At 39.8% G+C, this 18,809-nt stretch overlaps 1 protein-coding gene across 2 annotated transcripts in view; it reads left to right on the top strand.

The window, feature by feature from the left end:
- A1CF (APOBEC1 complementation factor) overlaps positions 1–17,336 on the top strand; it is an 88,299-nt gene extending 70,963 nt beyond the window's left edge. The window contains exons 9-12 of one of the 2 annotated variants that reach the window (XM_082269227.1): positions 1,582–1,775; positions 9,132–9,268; positions 10,842–10,966; positions 16,371–17,336. In XM_082269227.1, coding sequence (XP_082125353.1) covers positions 1,582–1,775; positions 9,132–9,268; positions 10,842–10,966; positions 16,371–16,525 — 611 coding nt within the window. In that variant the 3' untranslated portion in view covers positions 16,526–17,336. Of the gene's footprint in view, positions 1–1,557; positions 1,776–9,131; positions 9,269–10,841; positions 10,967–16,370 lie in introns of both variants that reach the window. The other variant, XM_082269226.1, reaches the window with a different exon arrangement.
- Positions 17,337–18,809: the final 1,473 nt, after the last annotated feature.

Raw genomic sequence — 18,809 nt, 5'->3', positions numbered from 1 at the left:
AATGGTGTTTCAGAAAATGAAAGGCTAAAGGTTTTAATTTGTTCATTAATTTATTATAACGTGCAGTCCAGTGTACACTGAACAGGATTAAACAATGGAGGTGCTTTTTTTTTAACCTACTGTTTAAACCTACGTTTTTTATCTACTATAATGTAAAAGGTAATTAGATACTGAATTGACCTGTATGCAACATTCAGCTATTCTAGTAAAGTATTAAATTGGAAATTGGTCTGCAGTTCCTTTAGGCAATAGATAAGCAACTTAAAATGGGTATGCTAAAGATAGGTATTTGGTTGCTGCAGTGAGGTTACCACACAGCATTACCCTTTGGCCCCTTTCACACGGTCCGATCCGATCTGATCCGATCTGACGGTCAGTTTTTCAGGTGGACCGGATCGGATGCTCCATACATCCCTATGAGGCAGCAGGTATCAGTGGAGACATCTCCGCTGACACCTATTGCTATCCAATTCCAATCCTGTCCGTGAAATCCGGACAGATGGAAACCCTATTTTCCATCCGTCTGGAGGATCGGATCGAATGAGAACGGACAGGCGGTCCGTTCTCATCCGATCTCCCCATAGAGCACAGCGGGGATCTGACAGCTCTGTCTCTGCACACAGAGCAGTGACGGAGCTGTCATCCGCCTGTTCAGCGGGGATCGGCGGATCAATCCCCCACTGAGCAGAACGGACTCCGTCGGGCAGTGCACCCGTGTGAAAGGGGCCTTATGTTATAAAATATTCTTATTAGTGATGCGAGGGAGTGATAAATTTACTTTTTAAATTTTGCACTTGCAATATTTTGCATAATTTTGCACATGCAATCCAATAAATCTTCTGCTCTGATCTGTTGTCCTGGCTCAGCAGCTGATACATATTTTTCATATTACAGAAGTTTCCATCTGTGATGTAACTTGTAAGGGGTATGGGAGAAATTACCAATTTACTAAGACTTCCAATAGTTATTTTTTCATAATCAGTAACGATTATATTCCTTAATTTCTACTGAGTGAGAGAACAAATCTTGAGGAATCCTGTCATTCATTCATAACTACATTAGTTACCCAACCTTTTTGTGCTGTTCTGCAAGGGTGTGAGTATTACAAAACCTTTTATTTTAATACATTTAAATGGACACAGCTGGCCTAAAAATAATTTCTGTTATTATAGCCTAGCCCCTACATATGAGAGTATTTTTCTAATTATTTGAATATTTTATTCCACTGCTTTTCCAATAACGCTAGCATTTAACCTACCTTATGTCGTCTTTAAGGCATATAATTACCAAGAGACTACAGGCTAACTTATTTCTGAATAGTATGATTTGAGCTTGTTCAAATTTTTTAAATTACATTTTAATTGTAATTCTAGATTTCTTCAGAGAACCTTACGGTCTACAGTAGAACATTTTCAATCTTCATAAAATATGCAGAAGGGTTGCTAATTCCATTGTTTCAGCAGGTTCTCTGTACACCGGGCTAACTCTTTCATGATATCATGGATCTGGGTGATTCCTGCTGATTTGATACAGTTTGATGCCTTCTTGCATTCCTAGAAATTTACATGAGTGTACCTGTAGGGGCTGCGGGAGTTAGAGGACTGGGAGGTCGGGGATACCTGGCATACACTGGCCTGGGCCGTGGCTGTTTTGGATACCAAATGAAAGGAGACAAACGGGGAGACGAGAAACTTTATGACATTTTGCCAGGAATGGAGCTAACGCCAATGGGTGCTGTCACTATAAAGCCACAAGCTGTTAAACCTGCACCACAGGTAAGGCCTGAAATGTTTAATTTCTTAATGTTCTAAGGAGGATAAAATAAAGCAAGATATTTATGGTCACTAATGCATTTTAGCTGTAGAAATTAAAGATTTAAGAATACCTTTACCATTAAATATAATAACATTACTATGTTAAAAATGACATATTTGAAAGTGTTATCTTTTAAAAAAAGTCTACTAAGTGGAATAAAAGTGAGTATAGTGCTTTATAAAAGTCTTGTTTGCACCCCTTTTCCTGCGCTCCACCAACCTGAGATCTTTTGTCACTCATCCACCTGTGCATCCAGTATCCAATAAGAATAAGACCAATTTGAGCTTAAAGTGTTACTAAAAGCACAACAGCAAAATCAGCCTGTATATGCAGTAAAGCATGCTTGTTATACTCACTGTGGAACCTAAGGGGTTAATCCTCAGCATTGTGTAAAAAGGTTGTTTTAGCCTGTCTCCTCTGATCCTCCCCTTCTTCCACTGCCCCAATATATTCCCTGATAATACAGAGTAGAGGACAGGCTGCACATGCTCAGTTTGGTGTATATTGCTAGAGATTTTTTTTTTTGGGGGGAGGGTACATGTGATCAGCACTGTCAGGACAGTCCATGCAGAATTAAAACTCCTCCTACAAACTTTAATCAGACACTCATAGAAGTCACAAGACTGATACAGTATTTCACAAAAGTGAGTACACCCCTCACATTTTTGTAAATATTTTACTAAATCTTCTCATGTGACAACACTGAAGAAATGACACTTTGCTACAAGGTAAAGTAGTGAGTGTACAGCCTGTACAACAGTGTAAATTTACTGTCCCCTCAAAATAACTCAACATACAGCCATTAATGCCTAAACTGCTGGCAACAAAAGTGAGTACACCCCTAAGTGAAAATGTCCAAATTGGGCCCAATTAGCCATTTTCGGTCCCCGGGTTCATGTGACTCGTTAGTGCTACAAGGTCTCAGGTGAGAATGGGGAGCAGGTGTATTAAATTTGGTGTTATCGCTCTCTCTCTCTCATACTGGTCACTGGAAGTTCAAAATGGCACCTCATGGCAAAGAACTCTCTGGGGATCTGAAAAAAAGGAATTGTTTCTCTACATAAAGATGCTTTAAGAAGATTGCCAAGACCCTGAAACTGAGCTGCAGCACAGTGGCCAAGACCATACTGCGATTTAACAGGACAGGTTCCACTCAGAACAGGCCTTGTCATGGTTGAGCAAAGAAGTTGAGTGCACATGCTCAGAATCATATCCAGAGGTTGTCTTTGGGAAATGGACGTATGAGTGCTGCCAGCATTGCTGCAGAGGTTGAAGGGGTAGGGGTTCAGCCTGTCAGTGCTAAGGGCATACGCCGCACACTGCATCAAATTGGTCTGCATGGCTGTCATCCCAAAAGGAAGCCTCTTCTAAAGATGATGCACAAGAAAACCCACAAACAGTTTTCTGAAGACAAGCAGACTAAGGACATGGGGACCAAGATAAACCTATTTGTTTCAGATGGTGTCAAGCATGTGTGGTGGCAACAGGGTGAGGAGTACAAAGACAAATGTGTCTTGCCTACAGTCAAGCATGGTGGTGGGAGTGTCATGGTCTGGGGCTGCATGAGTGCTTCTGGTACTGGGGAGCTACAGTTCATTGAGGGAACCACGAATGCCAACATGTACTGTGACATACTGAAGCAGAGCATGATCCCCTCCCTTCGGAGACTGGGCCGCAGGGCATTATTCCGACATGATAACGACCCCAAACACACCTCCAAGATGACCATTGCCTTGCAAAAGAATCTGAGAGTAAAGGTGATGGACTGGCCAAGCATGTCTCCAGACCTAAACCCTATTTAGCATCTGTGGGCATCTTCAAATGGCATGTGGAAAAGCACAAGGTCTCTAACATCCACCAGCTCCGTGATGTTGTCATGGAGGAGCAGAAAAGTGCTCCAGTGGCAACCTGTGAAGCTCTGGTGAACTCCATGCACAAGAGGGTTATGGCAGTTCTGGAAAATAATGGTGGCCATACAAAATATTGACACTTTGGGCCCAATTTGGACATTTTCAGGGGTGTACTCACTTTTGTTGCCAGCGGTTTAGACATTAATGGCTGTGTGTTAAGTTATTTTGAGGGGACAGCAAATTTACACTGTTACACAAGCTGTACACTCACTACTTTACATTGTAGCAAAGTGTCATTTCTTCAGTGTTGTCACATGAAAAGATATAATAAAATATTTACATAAATGTGAGGGGTGTACTCACTTTTGTGAGATACTGTATATACTGCTGATGATAAAATGTATTTAGCAGTTTATATTTACTAAAATAATTGCATTTCCATGTACTGTGGGAGAACAGATATAGTGAATGTAGGGTCCTGGGTTCAGTGACACTTTAATGGGGAATATAGATCTAGTCAGTGGATATAGATCTTGTGCAGGCACAGTCTGGCACCTCTGACAGTAAAGTGCTGCATAAACACAAATGCTTGGCTCATTCCTACTGGCAGACTTTGTAGGTGGTGCTTACCTCTAGAGTGGCAGGTTATCAACCTTTTTTTTGAAGATTCCCCTTGCTAGTACATATCAGTCTCACCCCATTGAATTACATAACACAGCTTTTGATCAGAAAGGGTAGGGTAAGATTTAGGAAGCAATAAATATACTCTTAGCTCTGGAAGCTGTGCCCAAAAAGGTAGGCAGAGAACAAAGTCACTAGGGATAAGTAGAATACACATAGGTTTGGTTAGTAAAGGTTTGGCCTAACATATTAAAAGTTCAGGCTCCAAATCCAAAACCTATTGAAGTCAATGGGTGCCGAATCTGTCAATCTTGTCAATCCAAAAAAAAAAAAAAAGGCCTTCTTTACCAGTTTTCAGAGCGCCGCTCACGTGACCCGCCGACTCTCTCCTCTCCCCCTCTGACAGCTGCCTGCAGTGGGTGGGGCCAAGGATTCCTCACTGTCATTAGTCAGGAGGGGAGGAGGAGGGGGAGAGGAGGCGGCCAGTCATGTGAGTGGCTATTGGTGCTCTGGAAACTTGTAAAGAATGGCTTATTTTTATAAAACCCAGACACAGGGGCACACAGGAATCAGGATTATTAAACAAACTGTATACAGGATATGAAACTTTAAATGAAACTACAGCACCAGAAGGGGCACTGACACAGAAGCAGACAGGCAGGCAGGGGGGGGAGAGAGGACAGAGGAGGACAGGTGAGCTGCGGATGATGGCGGCACGTAAACTGACCACGGTGTCAGGGCTCAGCAGCCATGGTATACTGTGGTCAGTTTACAGGGGGGGGGACATAGCCAGGCAGGATCAGCCAGGTATTTGAGGTGATACTGGGGGGGGGGGGGCAAATTACACAGCAAAAGCACTGTGCTGTGTAACATGCTTTAAGAAAACAGGATACATTTTTTCTTAGGTTAACAATTGCTTTAAATATACATTTTGCCATTTGCCCTTTTAAAATAAATACTCAAAATAAGTATAATGACTAAGCCCCTCCCCTTCATGACATTGTTGAAAAGGGGTGGAGCATAGGTGACCCTAAAATGATACCCCCACTCCCTGAAAAAACTTCTGCGGATGCCCATAGTACTCATACTCATATACAAAAAAAATCAGCTGTAAATAAACAAACATAAGTGCTTCATTAAAAAAAAAAAAAAAAAAAAAAGCATTGTAATTCCAGCCTTATTCACAACGGACATCTTCTGCTCATTGTCAAAAGAAAAAAAAACATTGAAATGCTGACCCACACTGCACATGACTCACCAGACTTGTCATCCGGTGTATATGGGTCAGGAATGTGGTGACATCACTGACCAAATATAGACATGAGAATTCTGGTTTAGAAAAATCCGAATGAATGAACATAATTCTTTAGAAACAAATTATAATGTCTTGTTAAATCAGAAAGATATATGGGTAGTATAGGTGAGGCTCTTGGTATAATAATAATTAGTAGCCCAATGTGAATAATAAAGGTAAAAGTGATAGATGTAATATGCCAAAAAAGCATTTTGCTTCTTAAAGTATTTTTAGCAGAGTGTAGTCTGACAGCATATTATCAAATACGATGTTTCCATTATGGTATTTATCTGACCACATACACATCTGCTGAAAAGCTATTTGCCTTAATTTCTAGATAAGAAAATACACCATTAGTTAGAGAACAGAACCCTGTGTTCTGTATCCTGGAATTGAACAATAAATTACAGGAACACATCGACTGCACTGACTAACTGACAGGAAGTTAATGTATGTTAAAATCTTGAAGGTCACATAGCATACTCCTAAATTTTAATGGCATGTCTAAATATTATAAAAATGATGGTAGATGGTTTTGTTCATGCACTGCATCTAAATCAATGTGCAGCATCTTTCAGGGATTACTTTTTTCATATAGAAGTCCATACACTTTATGATGTTTATTTAGTGTTGTCTATTGGAGTTACACAAGCAATATTTAGTACCTTTTTAGTACCTTAGTATTGCTACTAAAATCCTAGCAATTAATTGTTAGACAATGATGTAAGCTACACAAAATGACTGGAGCATTGCAGGTCATGTGAAAAATAATTGCTACTACATAGTACTTGTGTAGTAGCATAGTACTATACACCATAGGAAGCTATTTTTTTTTATCCTTTACCATATTGATCATTTCTTAGAGTGACTAGTCTCCAGAGATTAAAGTGATTGTAAAGTCTTGTTTTTTTTTTTAAAAACCAAACATGTTATACTAACCTGCCCTGTGCAGTTGGTTTTGCACAGGGCAGTCTGGATCCTCCACTTATCAGGTCCCTTTTCACTGCTCCTAGCCCCTCCTTCCTGTGGAGTGCCCCCACAGCAAGCAACATGCTATGGGGGCACCTGAGCTGGGCTGCAGCTCCATGTGTCCATTCACACACAGACCTTCAGTTCAGGCCTGCCCCCTTTCTCACCTGGTTGGCTAACTGACTTTGATTGACAGCCGTGGGAGCCAATGGTGCCGAGGCTGTGTCTCAGCCTATCAAGAGGGAGAGTCCTGGATGGCCAAGGGAAATCCAATACAAAATAAAGAAAAATTAATCTCTAATATACAGTATAGTATAGTAGTCATAAGTGAATAAATCACAAGAAAAAGTGTCCTTTATATAACAAATCCAATCCAAGCGTAGGTAAATGACAGTCTCCAATGTCACCCGTGGTGTCTTGCCTCCACCATATAGCTGAAATACAAACTCATCGGAGTCAATTGCTGTCTAAATTATAGGACAACAAAAAACGCCTCCAACTTCCAATGATTTTCCTCTCTTGTTGTTAGTGTTAATTGATAGGATGTAGTAGATCTCCCAATCTTTTATGATGAGGCCATCAGGAAACTCTCAAGTGACCAGACCAGAAAATCACCAACGCTAGAGAAAGTGCTCATAGTTTAGTATTTATTAGACCATAAAATTTATAAAAACAACTACAATCCGCAGAACAAAATTTAAATAAATAACCGTGACTCACATCAGTATACCGCCAAACTCCAGAGTGGAGAAATGTCGGCTGGATCTTAAATAAAGTGTAGTTGAGGCAAAAAGTCCATAGGGTGCATGAGAAACATAGGGCAAGTATCACTTACATAAGGTGCCTCCACACTGGACTCAGAATGGTAGCTGGACATCAGGCATATAATCAAGCTCAATGGCCATTTCGCGCCACGCACATCATCAGGAGCTCCATTTTTCTCTTGGTGTCAGGAAAAGTTGTCATAAGTGATTAATGCTGATGGCAGAGAAAGGAAGAATCAGACAGAAATGACACTTAGTGCTCTTAATTAAGACAAGTACACACTATAGAGGGATATACTTTGATCATATTTCTGAGGGTTACAACCACTTTAACTGAAAATTAGCCAGAGGGTGGTTTCACAAGCACAACACAATTTAAAATTAACTGAGCCAGGTGGAAAATGATCAGCTAAATACTGACTGCATCTTATCAGATGCAGCATTAAGTCATTTTCTCTCTGTCTTTTGCAAGCTAAGCAGCTTAAATTGGAGCCAACTATGCCCAGCCTTAAGCTAGGTACACACTATCAGCTTTTTTTCCTTCAACCCGGAAGGGCTGAAGGAAAAAAATGAAGAGCTTGGGAGCAGATCGCTCTACTAACTATCCCCGCCAAACTATTGTGTTCTGACAGGGAACTGCCCCCTCGCCAGAACACACCGGTCAGCGCTCGCAGGCATCGGATGATGATCGGCAGATGGTTTTTGGTAATGCCGCTTTGACAGAAGCCGGGCATTGGGCCAGCTTCTGTCAGACAGGCTGCCATGCACACTGGCTGAATGTCAGCCTGTTTCTGTTGAACGGGCCAATACCAGCCAAAATTCGGCCCATGTGTATAGGGCTTAGGTTTTGCCCTTGCTTACAAGGGTTGTTAAAACTATAGGACCTTTCCAAGGATAGATTGCTTATTTACTTTATTATTTTACCTGTTAATTCAGGAACACAGTAAGTCAAGGGAATGTGCAAAGTGCTATAGCCCACAGCATCTTTTAAGAAACAACCTCTGAGATTTCAGTGTACAGTTGTCACATGGACTGCTTTGTTTCCTATTGTTTTTAGTGGTTAACAATTCTGCCTTGCAATTCTGGGGTTCTGTTTTGAATCCCAAGCCAGGACACTCACTGCATGATGTTTAAATGATCTCCCTTTGCTTGTGTGGGTTTCCTCCCACACTCTAAAGACATGCAGGTTTATTTGCTTCTATCTAAATTGGCCCTAGTATGCATGTGTATTTATATGTTTGAAATAGAGACCTTGATTTGTAAATTCCTTGCGGCAGGGGCTGATATGAATGTACAGAATATAAAGTATGGCATACATTGTCAGTGCTATATGAAGGCCTATAATAATAATTAATGCTACACTACAATGCTACAATTTAATATTTTAAAATTACTCTTGCCATTATGTGTGAATACCGAATGCATATCTAAAGAACATTTTTAGTTAAAGTTTAGGACTGTTTTAAACAACTGTCAAACAAAAAAACTATCTCCTCTCATGAAAATCTATGCAAGCCATAAAAGATACATATTGTCCTAAAGTTAGGTTTATGTCAGAAAGATCAGTATATGAATTTATTCAATTTTAGAAGTAAAAAAAACTGTGATTACACACTATACAACTTTTTATTAAATAAGAGTTTGAAGTAGCCCTGGATGGCCTAGATTCAAGAAATCTCAGAATAAATTTAGACTTTAATTTATTTATTTTTTGCTGTATGTTTGGATCTTCGTTGTAGAGGTTTATATTTTATACATGTGTTCTGTACAAGAAAATGTAAACTGACTTTAAACTTTAAAATGTTCCTATTTCTAAAGGTGCTGGAGGAAATCTGTCAAAAAAATAACTGGGGTCAGCCGGTATACCAACTGCACTCTGCAATCGGTCAAGATCAGAGACAACTGTTCCTATATAAAATCACCATTCCTGTCCTTGCTAGTCAGAACCCTGCTATGTAAGTGTGTATATTATTTTGGACATTCTTTTGTGCACAGGTGTCTACAGGTGTAATAATTAGACAGACGGCAACAGTTGTATTCTGTTATATAATGTTTTTGTATTTCCCTTTCAAAGTATTTTACATAGGAAGTGATAAATTATGCATAGATCTAAAAAACAAATAACATTTTTAGCAATAATTGTCAGCAATCTATCAGATTACTACTTAAACTGAGAAATTGATTGGACAATATGAACAGTTCTATTAGAAATGTTGACCTGTGAGGCCTAGCATGTATGTTATTTGTATTTCTGCTTAGTAAAAAAATAAAGTAAAATAAAAAAAAAAATATATATATATATATATATATATATATATATATATATATATATATATATATATATATATATATATATAAATAGTTATATTCAAGTAAAATGTATCCACTGTTGCAAACTATAGTTTACTCTACATAAGAAGCAGGGATTGTCATTCCTTATATTATCCTTCAACTACCATTTGAACAGATCTTCAGATATTGGTGGTCACAGGCATGACAAATGGATGCAAACTATGACACATGGACAGAGACGGACTGACAGACATCTAATGACAGACATATATGAGTGAATTGCATAATGATAATGACAATGTATAGCCTTTAAAAAATGTAAGATATGCACATAGAAGTAATTGGCTTGATGTAAACAATGTTATCTATGTAAATTTATGTTTAAAAAAATGTTGGTTCTGTGTCATAGTTTGTAATGATACATGTACACGAGGCAACCATATTTACTCATATCTTAAAATATAACTAAAGGCAACACTTTTTTCTAGTTTTGGATGGAGTGCAGTTTTGGGCTGTCTCAGAAAAGTAATAGAGGGAAATTCTTCCAGTGGGGACACTGGTTGACCTGGGGAGGCCCAAATGGATTCTCCTAATTTGCAGGGATTCCCTCTCTCTTCCTGTTTGGCTACAGGAAGTGAAAAAAAATCACTGCCATTGGACACAGATGGCGGAAAAAAATCTGACAGGAGTTACAACCCTCCCTTGCTCTAGCCAAAATGAAAAATAAAGTTTTGCCTATAGTTCTACTTTAAGCTAGCCGTACACATTAAGAATTCTTCCATAAACAGTGTGGATGGAGGAATCTCCCCTACTGGTCATTTTAATTTGAAAGCTGCTGCCCCTGGCTTATACATGAGCAGTTACTGCATCTTATTGGCTGCATCCGCTGTTCAATTGAAATGTTTTTGCCCACCTAGTTTGAATTTCATATTGGAGTTTGTTAAGTCAGGTGGTACCAATAGGCACACCCGTGGCTCAAATTTTGTCTGGCTCAGCAAGAATCAGTATCTGCCAAAATTCAAGCCAGCATTGCGCAGGCTCTGTATATGGCTGCAGAGAAGGAAGAAGTGGTAATTAGGTGCTGGAAAGTGTCACATACACTGCATGGGCAAGGAAAACACTGCAATAATAACCCAAAAAATAGCTAGTTATTTGTAACCTTTTATAGTCTTTTGGTAGACATGGCACCATTTAGGTTAACTGCAACATTTAAATATTGTTATATTGCTGTTGTAGCCACCCATTTACACCTCCGAAGCTTTGTATATCTGTGGATGAAGCAAAAAACTATGCAGCTGAGTTTGCACTTCAGACCTTAGGAATCCCAACTGAGAGTGTGGAGTCACAAGCAGCCTTTGCAGGTAATTCCAATATGTGTACCAATCTTTCATCATGTTCATCTTTTCACTATAGTACATGCCAAGCTGGCATCACTCCTCGTTCACCCTTATACAGTGCATCCAGAAAGTATTCACAGCGCTTCACTTTCTCCACATTTTGTTATGTTACAGCCTTATTCCAAAATAGATGAAATTCCTTATTTTCCTTAAAAATTCTACAAACAATACCCCATAATGATAACATGAAAGAAGTTTATTTGAAATCTTTGCAAATGTATTAAAAATAAAAAAACAAAAAAAATCACATGTACATAAGTATTCACGACCTTTGCCATGACATTCAAAATTGAGCTCAGGTGCATCATGTTTCCATTGATCATCCTTGAGATGTTTCTACAACTTGATTGAAGGCCACCTGTGGTAAATTTAGTTGATTGGACATGATTTGGAAAGGCACACACCTGTCTATATAAGGTCCCAGGGTTAACAGTGCATGTCAGAGCACAAACCAAACCATGAAGTCCAAGGAATTCTCTGTAGACCTCTGAGACAGGATTGTATCGAGGAAAAGGACTGGGGAAGGCTACAGAAACATTTCTGAAGCATTGAAGGTCCCAATGAGCACAGTGGCTTCTATCATCCCTAAATGGAAGAAATTTAGAACTACCAGGACTCTTCCTTGAGCAGGCTGCCTGGCCAAACTGAGCAATCTGGGGAGAGGGGCATTTGTCAGGGAGTTGACCAAGAACCTGATGGTCATTCTGATAGGGCTCCAGCATTTCTCTTTGGAGAGAAAAAAAACCTTCCAGAAGAACAACTATCTCTGCAGCACTCCACCAATCAGGCCTGCATGTGCCAAACAGAAGCTACTCCTCAGTAAAAGGCACATGACAGAGGGCCTGGAGTTTTCCAAAAGGCACCTGAAGGACTCTCAGACCATGAGAAACAACATTTCTAGTCTGATGAAACAAAGATTGAACTCTTTGGCCTGAATGGCAAGCGTAATGTCTGAGGGAAACCAGACACTGCTCATTACATGGCCAGTACCATCCTTACAGTGAAGCATGGTGGTGGCAGCATCATGATGTGGGGATGTTGTTCAGTGGCAGGAACTGGGAGACTAGTTAGGATCGAGGGAAAAGTGTGCAGAGACATCCTTGATGAAAACCTGCTCTGGATCTCAGACTGGGGTGAAGGTTCATCTTCCAACAGGACAATGACCCTAAACACTTAGCCAAGATAACAAAGGAGCGGATACAGGACAACTTGGTGAATGTCCTTGAGTGAACCAGCCAGAGTCCAGACTTGAACCCAATTGAACTTCTCTGGAGAGATCTGAAAATGGCTGTGCACTGATGCTCCTTATCCAATCTGATGGAGCTTGAGAGGTCTTGAAAAGAAGATTGGGAGAAACTGCCCAAAATAGGTGTGCCAAGCTTGTAGCATCATTCTCAAAAAGACTTGAGGCTGTAAATGGTGACAGAGGTGCTTCAACAAAGTATTGAGCAAAGGCTGTGATTACTTATGTATATGTACATGTGATTTTTTTTTTGTTTTTTATTTTTAACAAATTTGGAAAAATTTCAAACAAACTTCTTTCGCGTTGTCATAATGTATTGTTGGTAGAAATTTGTGGAAAATAATGAATTTAATCCATTGCTGAATAAGGCTGTAACATAAAAAAATGTGGAAAAGTAAAGTGCTGTGAATACTTTCCGGATGCACTGTAGGCTATAATTATTGTTGTCCACAGAGAAAAATGGGGTCTCTAAATGCTGGCTAGTATTTTCAACAAAAAGTCAGCAATGACAGCTTCTATGTTTCTCCCATCAAAGTTTTCTTTTTACTGAAAGCCTTGACCAAACAAACTAGTTTATGACTATATAAATGTGTTAGGCTTAAAGAGAGCCTAACATGTTGGTTGTAAAGGTATTGTTCTGATGGATTCAGGGGATATGTCTGCTTTTTACACTAAGTTTATCGTAACAGGTAAAAAGTTAGTAAATGACCAACCAGAATCCAAGCTCGTTCTGATCTATATGCCTGATGGCATAGGTACCTGAAATAGAGCAGATATTATTATTAATATTATTATTAATATTCAGGATTTATATAACTTTATAACATGAGGGTAGACAGTATTTATTACAATAGAATTTAATACATATCAAATGAATCAGATGGCATCGCACCGGATGTGTTGGCCAGCAAGTTTAAAATTAATTAGTGAAAACTTAGGGGATCAGGTACAGTGAGCATCTTTATGTGTCCTATATTAGTGAACATCCATCTTTTGAGTTTTTTGTTTGAAATACATGACATAAACAATTTTTTTTTGCCACAAATAAAAAGATTAAAAATGTATTGAACAGAAAACATTAATACACAGAAGGTAGTGGTAATAAATGTTCCCAAGTCCGGGAAAAGATATGGTTGTGAAACCCTGACCCAACAGGATTAGTTTTTACTGTCTTATCAAGGCTTCCAAATTGCGTGGAAATGCATTATTTATTCTCAGATGTTGTTCTAATTCCAGGAAAGGCAGGTCTTTTTGCATGATGCTACAGAAGGTTGTTCCTCCCTGAAAGTTGCATCATATCTGGGTGTCTTGCAGTGGCAGCCTCCAGCACTGGTTGGGTATTTTAACTGTGATATGGTAGAAAGATTAATTAAAAAGACAACTCTTTCATTGCTTAGATTATATTGCACCACCAGTTTCAAGCAACATAGTCCAAGAATGGATGACACTTAAAAAACTGCCTATATTTTCCTTGACTTTTGGCCTCCTCTTCTACAGCAGGAGGTCACTGCAGTATCCCAGGGATTGGTGAGAGGGCTTTCCGCCCATTGCTGCTACTGCTAGCAGGGACTGAGCCACTGAGAGAAGGACATCAAGTATACCCAATCCATATGCACCCATACTGCACTTATTCCAAACCTAGACTGCACCTATAGCAACCTTATACTATATTATACCAAACATGTACTGCATGTGAATTACATCTACCTTGCACCTGTGTCAAGGTTATGCCTATACAGTACATATACTGCATGCAGGTTAACTGAAACTGTTGTTAAGTGTGCCAACACTCTTAATTGTCCCCAACGATAGCCGGCAGAAGAACGTCTCAAAAGACTGCCCTTTCCCTAACTATTGTCCTGCAAACCCCCTTTTTTCACCTGCCCTCCTGCTACCATCCTCCTTTTCTTTTGGACAGTTTATACCCAGTCGGTTTAGGACTAGCATCTCGCCCATAAATGCACTCTGGCAGTATAGTTTCAACACTCGGTAGATTAAACTTTCTACTGTTCATTGTTGCACTTAAGTTGGCCTTACTGCTGTTTATGCTGATCTGGACACCAAATGTCATCTTATGCCTAGTCCCTAATGTTAATCACTTTGTATACTAAACTGTGTTATTACCACTGTAAGGCCCCTTTCACACAGGCGGACCGTTCAGATCCGCCTGTCCGTTTTTTTGGCGGATCTGAACGGTCCCCCCATGCATCCCTATGGGGCATCGGATGTCAGCGGAGACAAGTCCGCTGACATCCGACCCGATCCGATCCGTCAAATCTGGACGGATGGAAACCCTATTTTCCATCCGTCCACCGGATCGGATCGGGTGAGAACAGACTGACGGTCCGTTCCCATCCGATTTCCCCCATAGAGATGCATGGGGAACTGTCAGCTGTGTCTCCACACACAGCGCGGAGATACAGCTGTCCTCCTGCTGCTCAGCGGGGGATCGGCGGCTCGATCCCCCTCTGAGAAAAACGGACTCCGTCCAACGGAGCCTGTGAAAGGAGCCTTAATCTATTTTATGCTTGCCTAGTTACCAACCTTATTGGGTGACAATATATTAACTTTGCCTTTACTACCTGATTCGGTGTCTGTTTTCTGTGATGTAGCACTACTATTGGGTACTAGTATTACTTTCAGTGAATTCCTGTGATATTGTATGTTTTTACACTTAACCCGATGTGTCAGAGGGGCTAAGCTTCTTGAGCAGGTTGAGGCAAAAACAGAGGACTAATTCTATCCAGTGGCTCATACAGGGGTAGGGCTCCAGGTCATTAGGATTTAAATATATCTGTGTCGATGAAACTGAAGTGAACCATGAAGGCCAAAACGACAGTTTCACCTAATCGTGTGCCCCCAGGCATCTTATGTTTTCTCCCCTGCTTCTCCATTCCAGCAAGAGCAATATAAAATACATTGGGCTATGGGGTAGCATGTGACTCTCTCTCTTACCTCACAAAATTCAGCATTGGATGCCAGAGCACCAATTGCCATACCCAAGCACTGTCACATGGGGGGGTTATTTACTAACTGGAGCATTCACGATCTGGTGCAGCGATGCATAGAATCCAATCAGCTTCCAGGTTTTATTGCTGAAGCTTAACTGAACAAGCTGACGTTAGAAGCTGATTGGCTACCATGCACATTTGCACCAGATTCTAAATGCAACAGTTTGAGTAAATCTCCACCATGGTGACACGAACAAAGCACAGGTTCACTTTTAAATATTATTTCAGCATAAATAAACTGGTTCATCTTTTTACTGTGCAGAAGGCAACCTTACAAACAGTCCATGGCTGCTTTATAAAAAATATTTTGATCCACTTATGTGGGCAGCAATTGAAATTATAATTTGGTTCCTATTCCCACACAAAGCAGAGAAAGTCATCTTGTAAATGTTATAATGGTATAGCTTGGTATAAATTAGAAATAATGTTGCAATCTGATTCCTACAGTCACAAATCATCACAGGCTGTTGGACTTTCAAACAGTTTAGATATAGTTCAGTAAGAAGCTGTTATATATCTTTCATCCAGCCACAATTTTATATTTATTTTTCAATATTTAATTTATAGCAGCTGAACTATGATGAACATTTGCTGGTGTTAATTTGGGAACTAAAAATATCAATAATTTATGTTACTTCTGATATAAGTGGATCAGAATCTTCCCGTGTGGACTGTTTGTAAGGCTGCCTGCTACATTTATGGACTTTACAAAGAACATAGTTGCCAAATTTGAATTACTTAACATTTCCCACTAAGTCATAGCCAAATCTTCTTGCGCTCAAAAACTAAGTTTGTATTATATTGTGTGTTTAAAAATGTATTTTTATACAATTATATGTGTATTTTTGATTGCCAGTAGTTTATGGCAATAAAGGTGGTTTTATGAGTATTTATGTAATCTGTGTCTTGATTATATCAATCAGATGCCTCAGCTGTGACAGATTCCCTTTAATGTGTGACAATGTTTATACCAAGAATTGTTTTGCTGCACTGGCCAACCACTCAGATTGTTCTAGCATTTTCTAAGTGAATTGTGTTACTATGGCTAACATATATAGTCCTAATTCACCAATCCATTCAAGTTTTTAATGTTTTGCTTACATTTCAATTTTAGGATATGCCATAGCTAGCTCACCAGCCGCAGTAGCTGCAGCCACCCAACTAAAACAAGCAGTCGCCTTGGGACAAGACCTTGCCGCTTATGCCACCTACGAAGCCTATCCAGCTTTTGCAGTAGCAGCTAGAGGAGATGCATATGGAACATTCTAACATTATATCACCTTCAGTTAAGACATCCTGTATGTGGTGAATGACAATGGAATCTGGGGTTTCCTTTATATGTGATGTCTAATGGGACTTTAATCCACTGTGATGGAATGGAAAATACTTAGTTGAATGTTTAGTGTAGTTTTATAGTCATAAGGTTTTATTTTCTTTAGTAATACTGCAGTTTATATTTAATGGTCCTCAGCTTCAAGTTTGTTTTTAGTGTTTACACTTTTTATGCACTAGTTAGTAGTGAAGTAACAAAACAAAAAAAAAACAAGTTAGGCCTTTTTAAATTCTTTTAGAGGACTTTAAACACTGGATCAAATGTATTGTTGAGGGAATGCGTTTTTACCACAGGTAAATAAGAATTCTCGCATTTTTTCAATTTTATTATTTCTTCCTGTATGGGACGATCTGGATAAATCATAAGCATTTCCAGAAGTCAGTACAGAGGCCTGAGAGGCCAAATTACAATATTTTTGTGTTTTCTCTCTCCAAATTAGGCTTTAAGCTAAAATGACATGGCAGTGCAGATTTTAGGACTCAATGGGTTTTGTATGGAGGGGTCTGCGGTGATTTTGATGTGTAAACGGCTCATTGCTCATTTCTGCTCTGCCATTTTTGCTGCTGGTTCACTTTTTCTGTGCTGAGAGCACTGAGAGTGCTGTCTCTCTGGATATCATGCTAGTCCAGTGGCTTCAGTAATTTTGGTCACTGACCTAAATCAAACATGCATTTTAGAGGCTCTGACGTATTTGGCTGTATACTTGTTCTGGATAAATAAGAATGTATAGTAGCTAGTCACAGCCTAACAACTTCCCTGTTTCCCCGAAAGTAAGATATCCTCCGAAAATAAGACCTACTTACAGTTTTGCCTCTCACTGAAATATAAGGCATCCCCCCGAAAATAAGACCTCCCAGATAATAAGGCCTCCCCCGAACATAAGGTCTCACAGATAATAAGGCCTCCCAAAGCTACCGTAACTCTGGACCATAGCTGCGGGCGCCGCCGCACAGCTCACTGTTGGCCGCAGCACAGCCGGAGCAGACAGGAAGTGCGAGGTCTCTTTTAATCAGAGAGCCCACACGGCCTCCAGGATAAGCTGCGGCCTGCTGCTCGCTCTGCCCTGACGGAGTCTGGCTGACTCACAATTAGACAGTGAGTCCCGTGGGGCAGGAGTCGGGCACATTGTGTGGACACACAGGGGTGACTGAGGTAGGGGGGAAATGTCTGATAAAGGGGTGGGGTGGATGTTTGGTGAAGGTGTCCACTGGCACAGGGGTGTCTAAATGACACAGGAGGATCAGAAGGGGGGGAATCAAAATGACACAGGAGGATGTAATTAGCTGGTTTGTGATGACAACTACTACTGTACCGTATACAGGTAATACATTTCCTTTTTTTTTGTTCAACAATATATGTGTACCATATTCTTCTTCATGGAAAAATAAGACATCCTCTGAAAATAAGACCTAGCGCATCTTTGGGAGCAAAAATTAATATAAGACACTGTCTTATTTTCGGGGAAACAGGGTAGTATTTTAAGGAGTTTAGTGTTTCTCCTGCTGCAGGATCCTTTAAGTCCTATACTGTGCACTTACAGATCCCAAAGTCCCCTGCTTCCTTGAATTTGTATTCCAGACTTAACAAAAGTGCATAATTCTTATTATTCAGACAGGATGTGTTAAGTTTTATTGTACGCTGCTGTTTTACTGTTGACATTTTTTTGTTTGCATGTCAGATTAAATGAATTCTATATAACGTATAGGGAAATCAGAGTATCTATGTGACAATTCAAATGAAAATTGTGTTTTTTTTTTTTTGTTTTTGTTTTTTTGCCAGACCAGCGTGCATGGTTTGGATCAAACAAGTAGTGCTGGCCATACTTTAGCTGATATTTTTCTTAGAAAAATTAGCATCTTTATCAATAGATGGGTGACACAGAGGTTACTAACTGACTGACATTGTGCAATCACCTACAGTGGTAGAGAGTCCACTGTAGACATCTGCCAGTCTGGACCCAGCATACCTTTGTTAACTTTGTCTATCTGTAACCCCACCCCTGCAAACAAATTACTCTCTGCTGCGTTATTTAAAGGACAGAGTAATTCATAGAGAACTAATACAGACATAATCAACTAGTAGAGGGGCAGGCAAAGACTTATTGATTTGAGCATATGGGTTTAAAAAGTATATAAACATGTAATTGGTTGGTCTCTCTTCTGCCAATCGCAAAGCTTGCATGACCTTTGTAAGGTGGTCTACACATGTTAAGCTAATGGC

The sequence above is a fragment of the Pelophylax lessonae genome (assembly GCF_965119305.1).
Source record: "Pelophylax lessonae genome assembly, chromosome: 9".
Classification (NCBI taxonomy): Eukaryota; Metazoa; Chordata; class Amphibia; order Anura; family Ranidae; genus Pelophylax; species Pelophylax lessonae.
The sequence above is the reverse complement of the archived record's forward strand: the minus strand, read 5'-3'. Positions and strand labels throughout refer to the sequence as shown.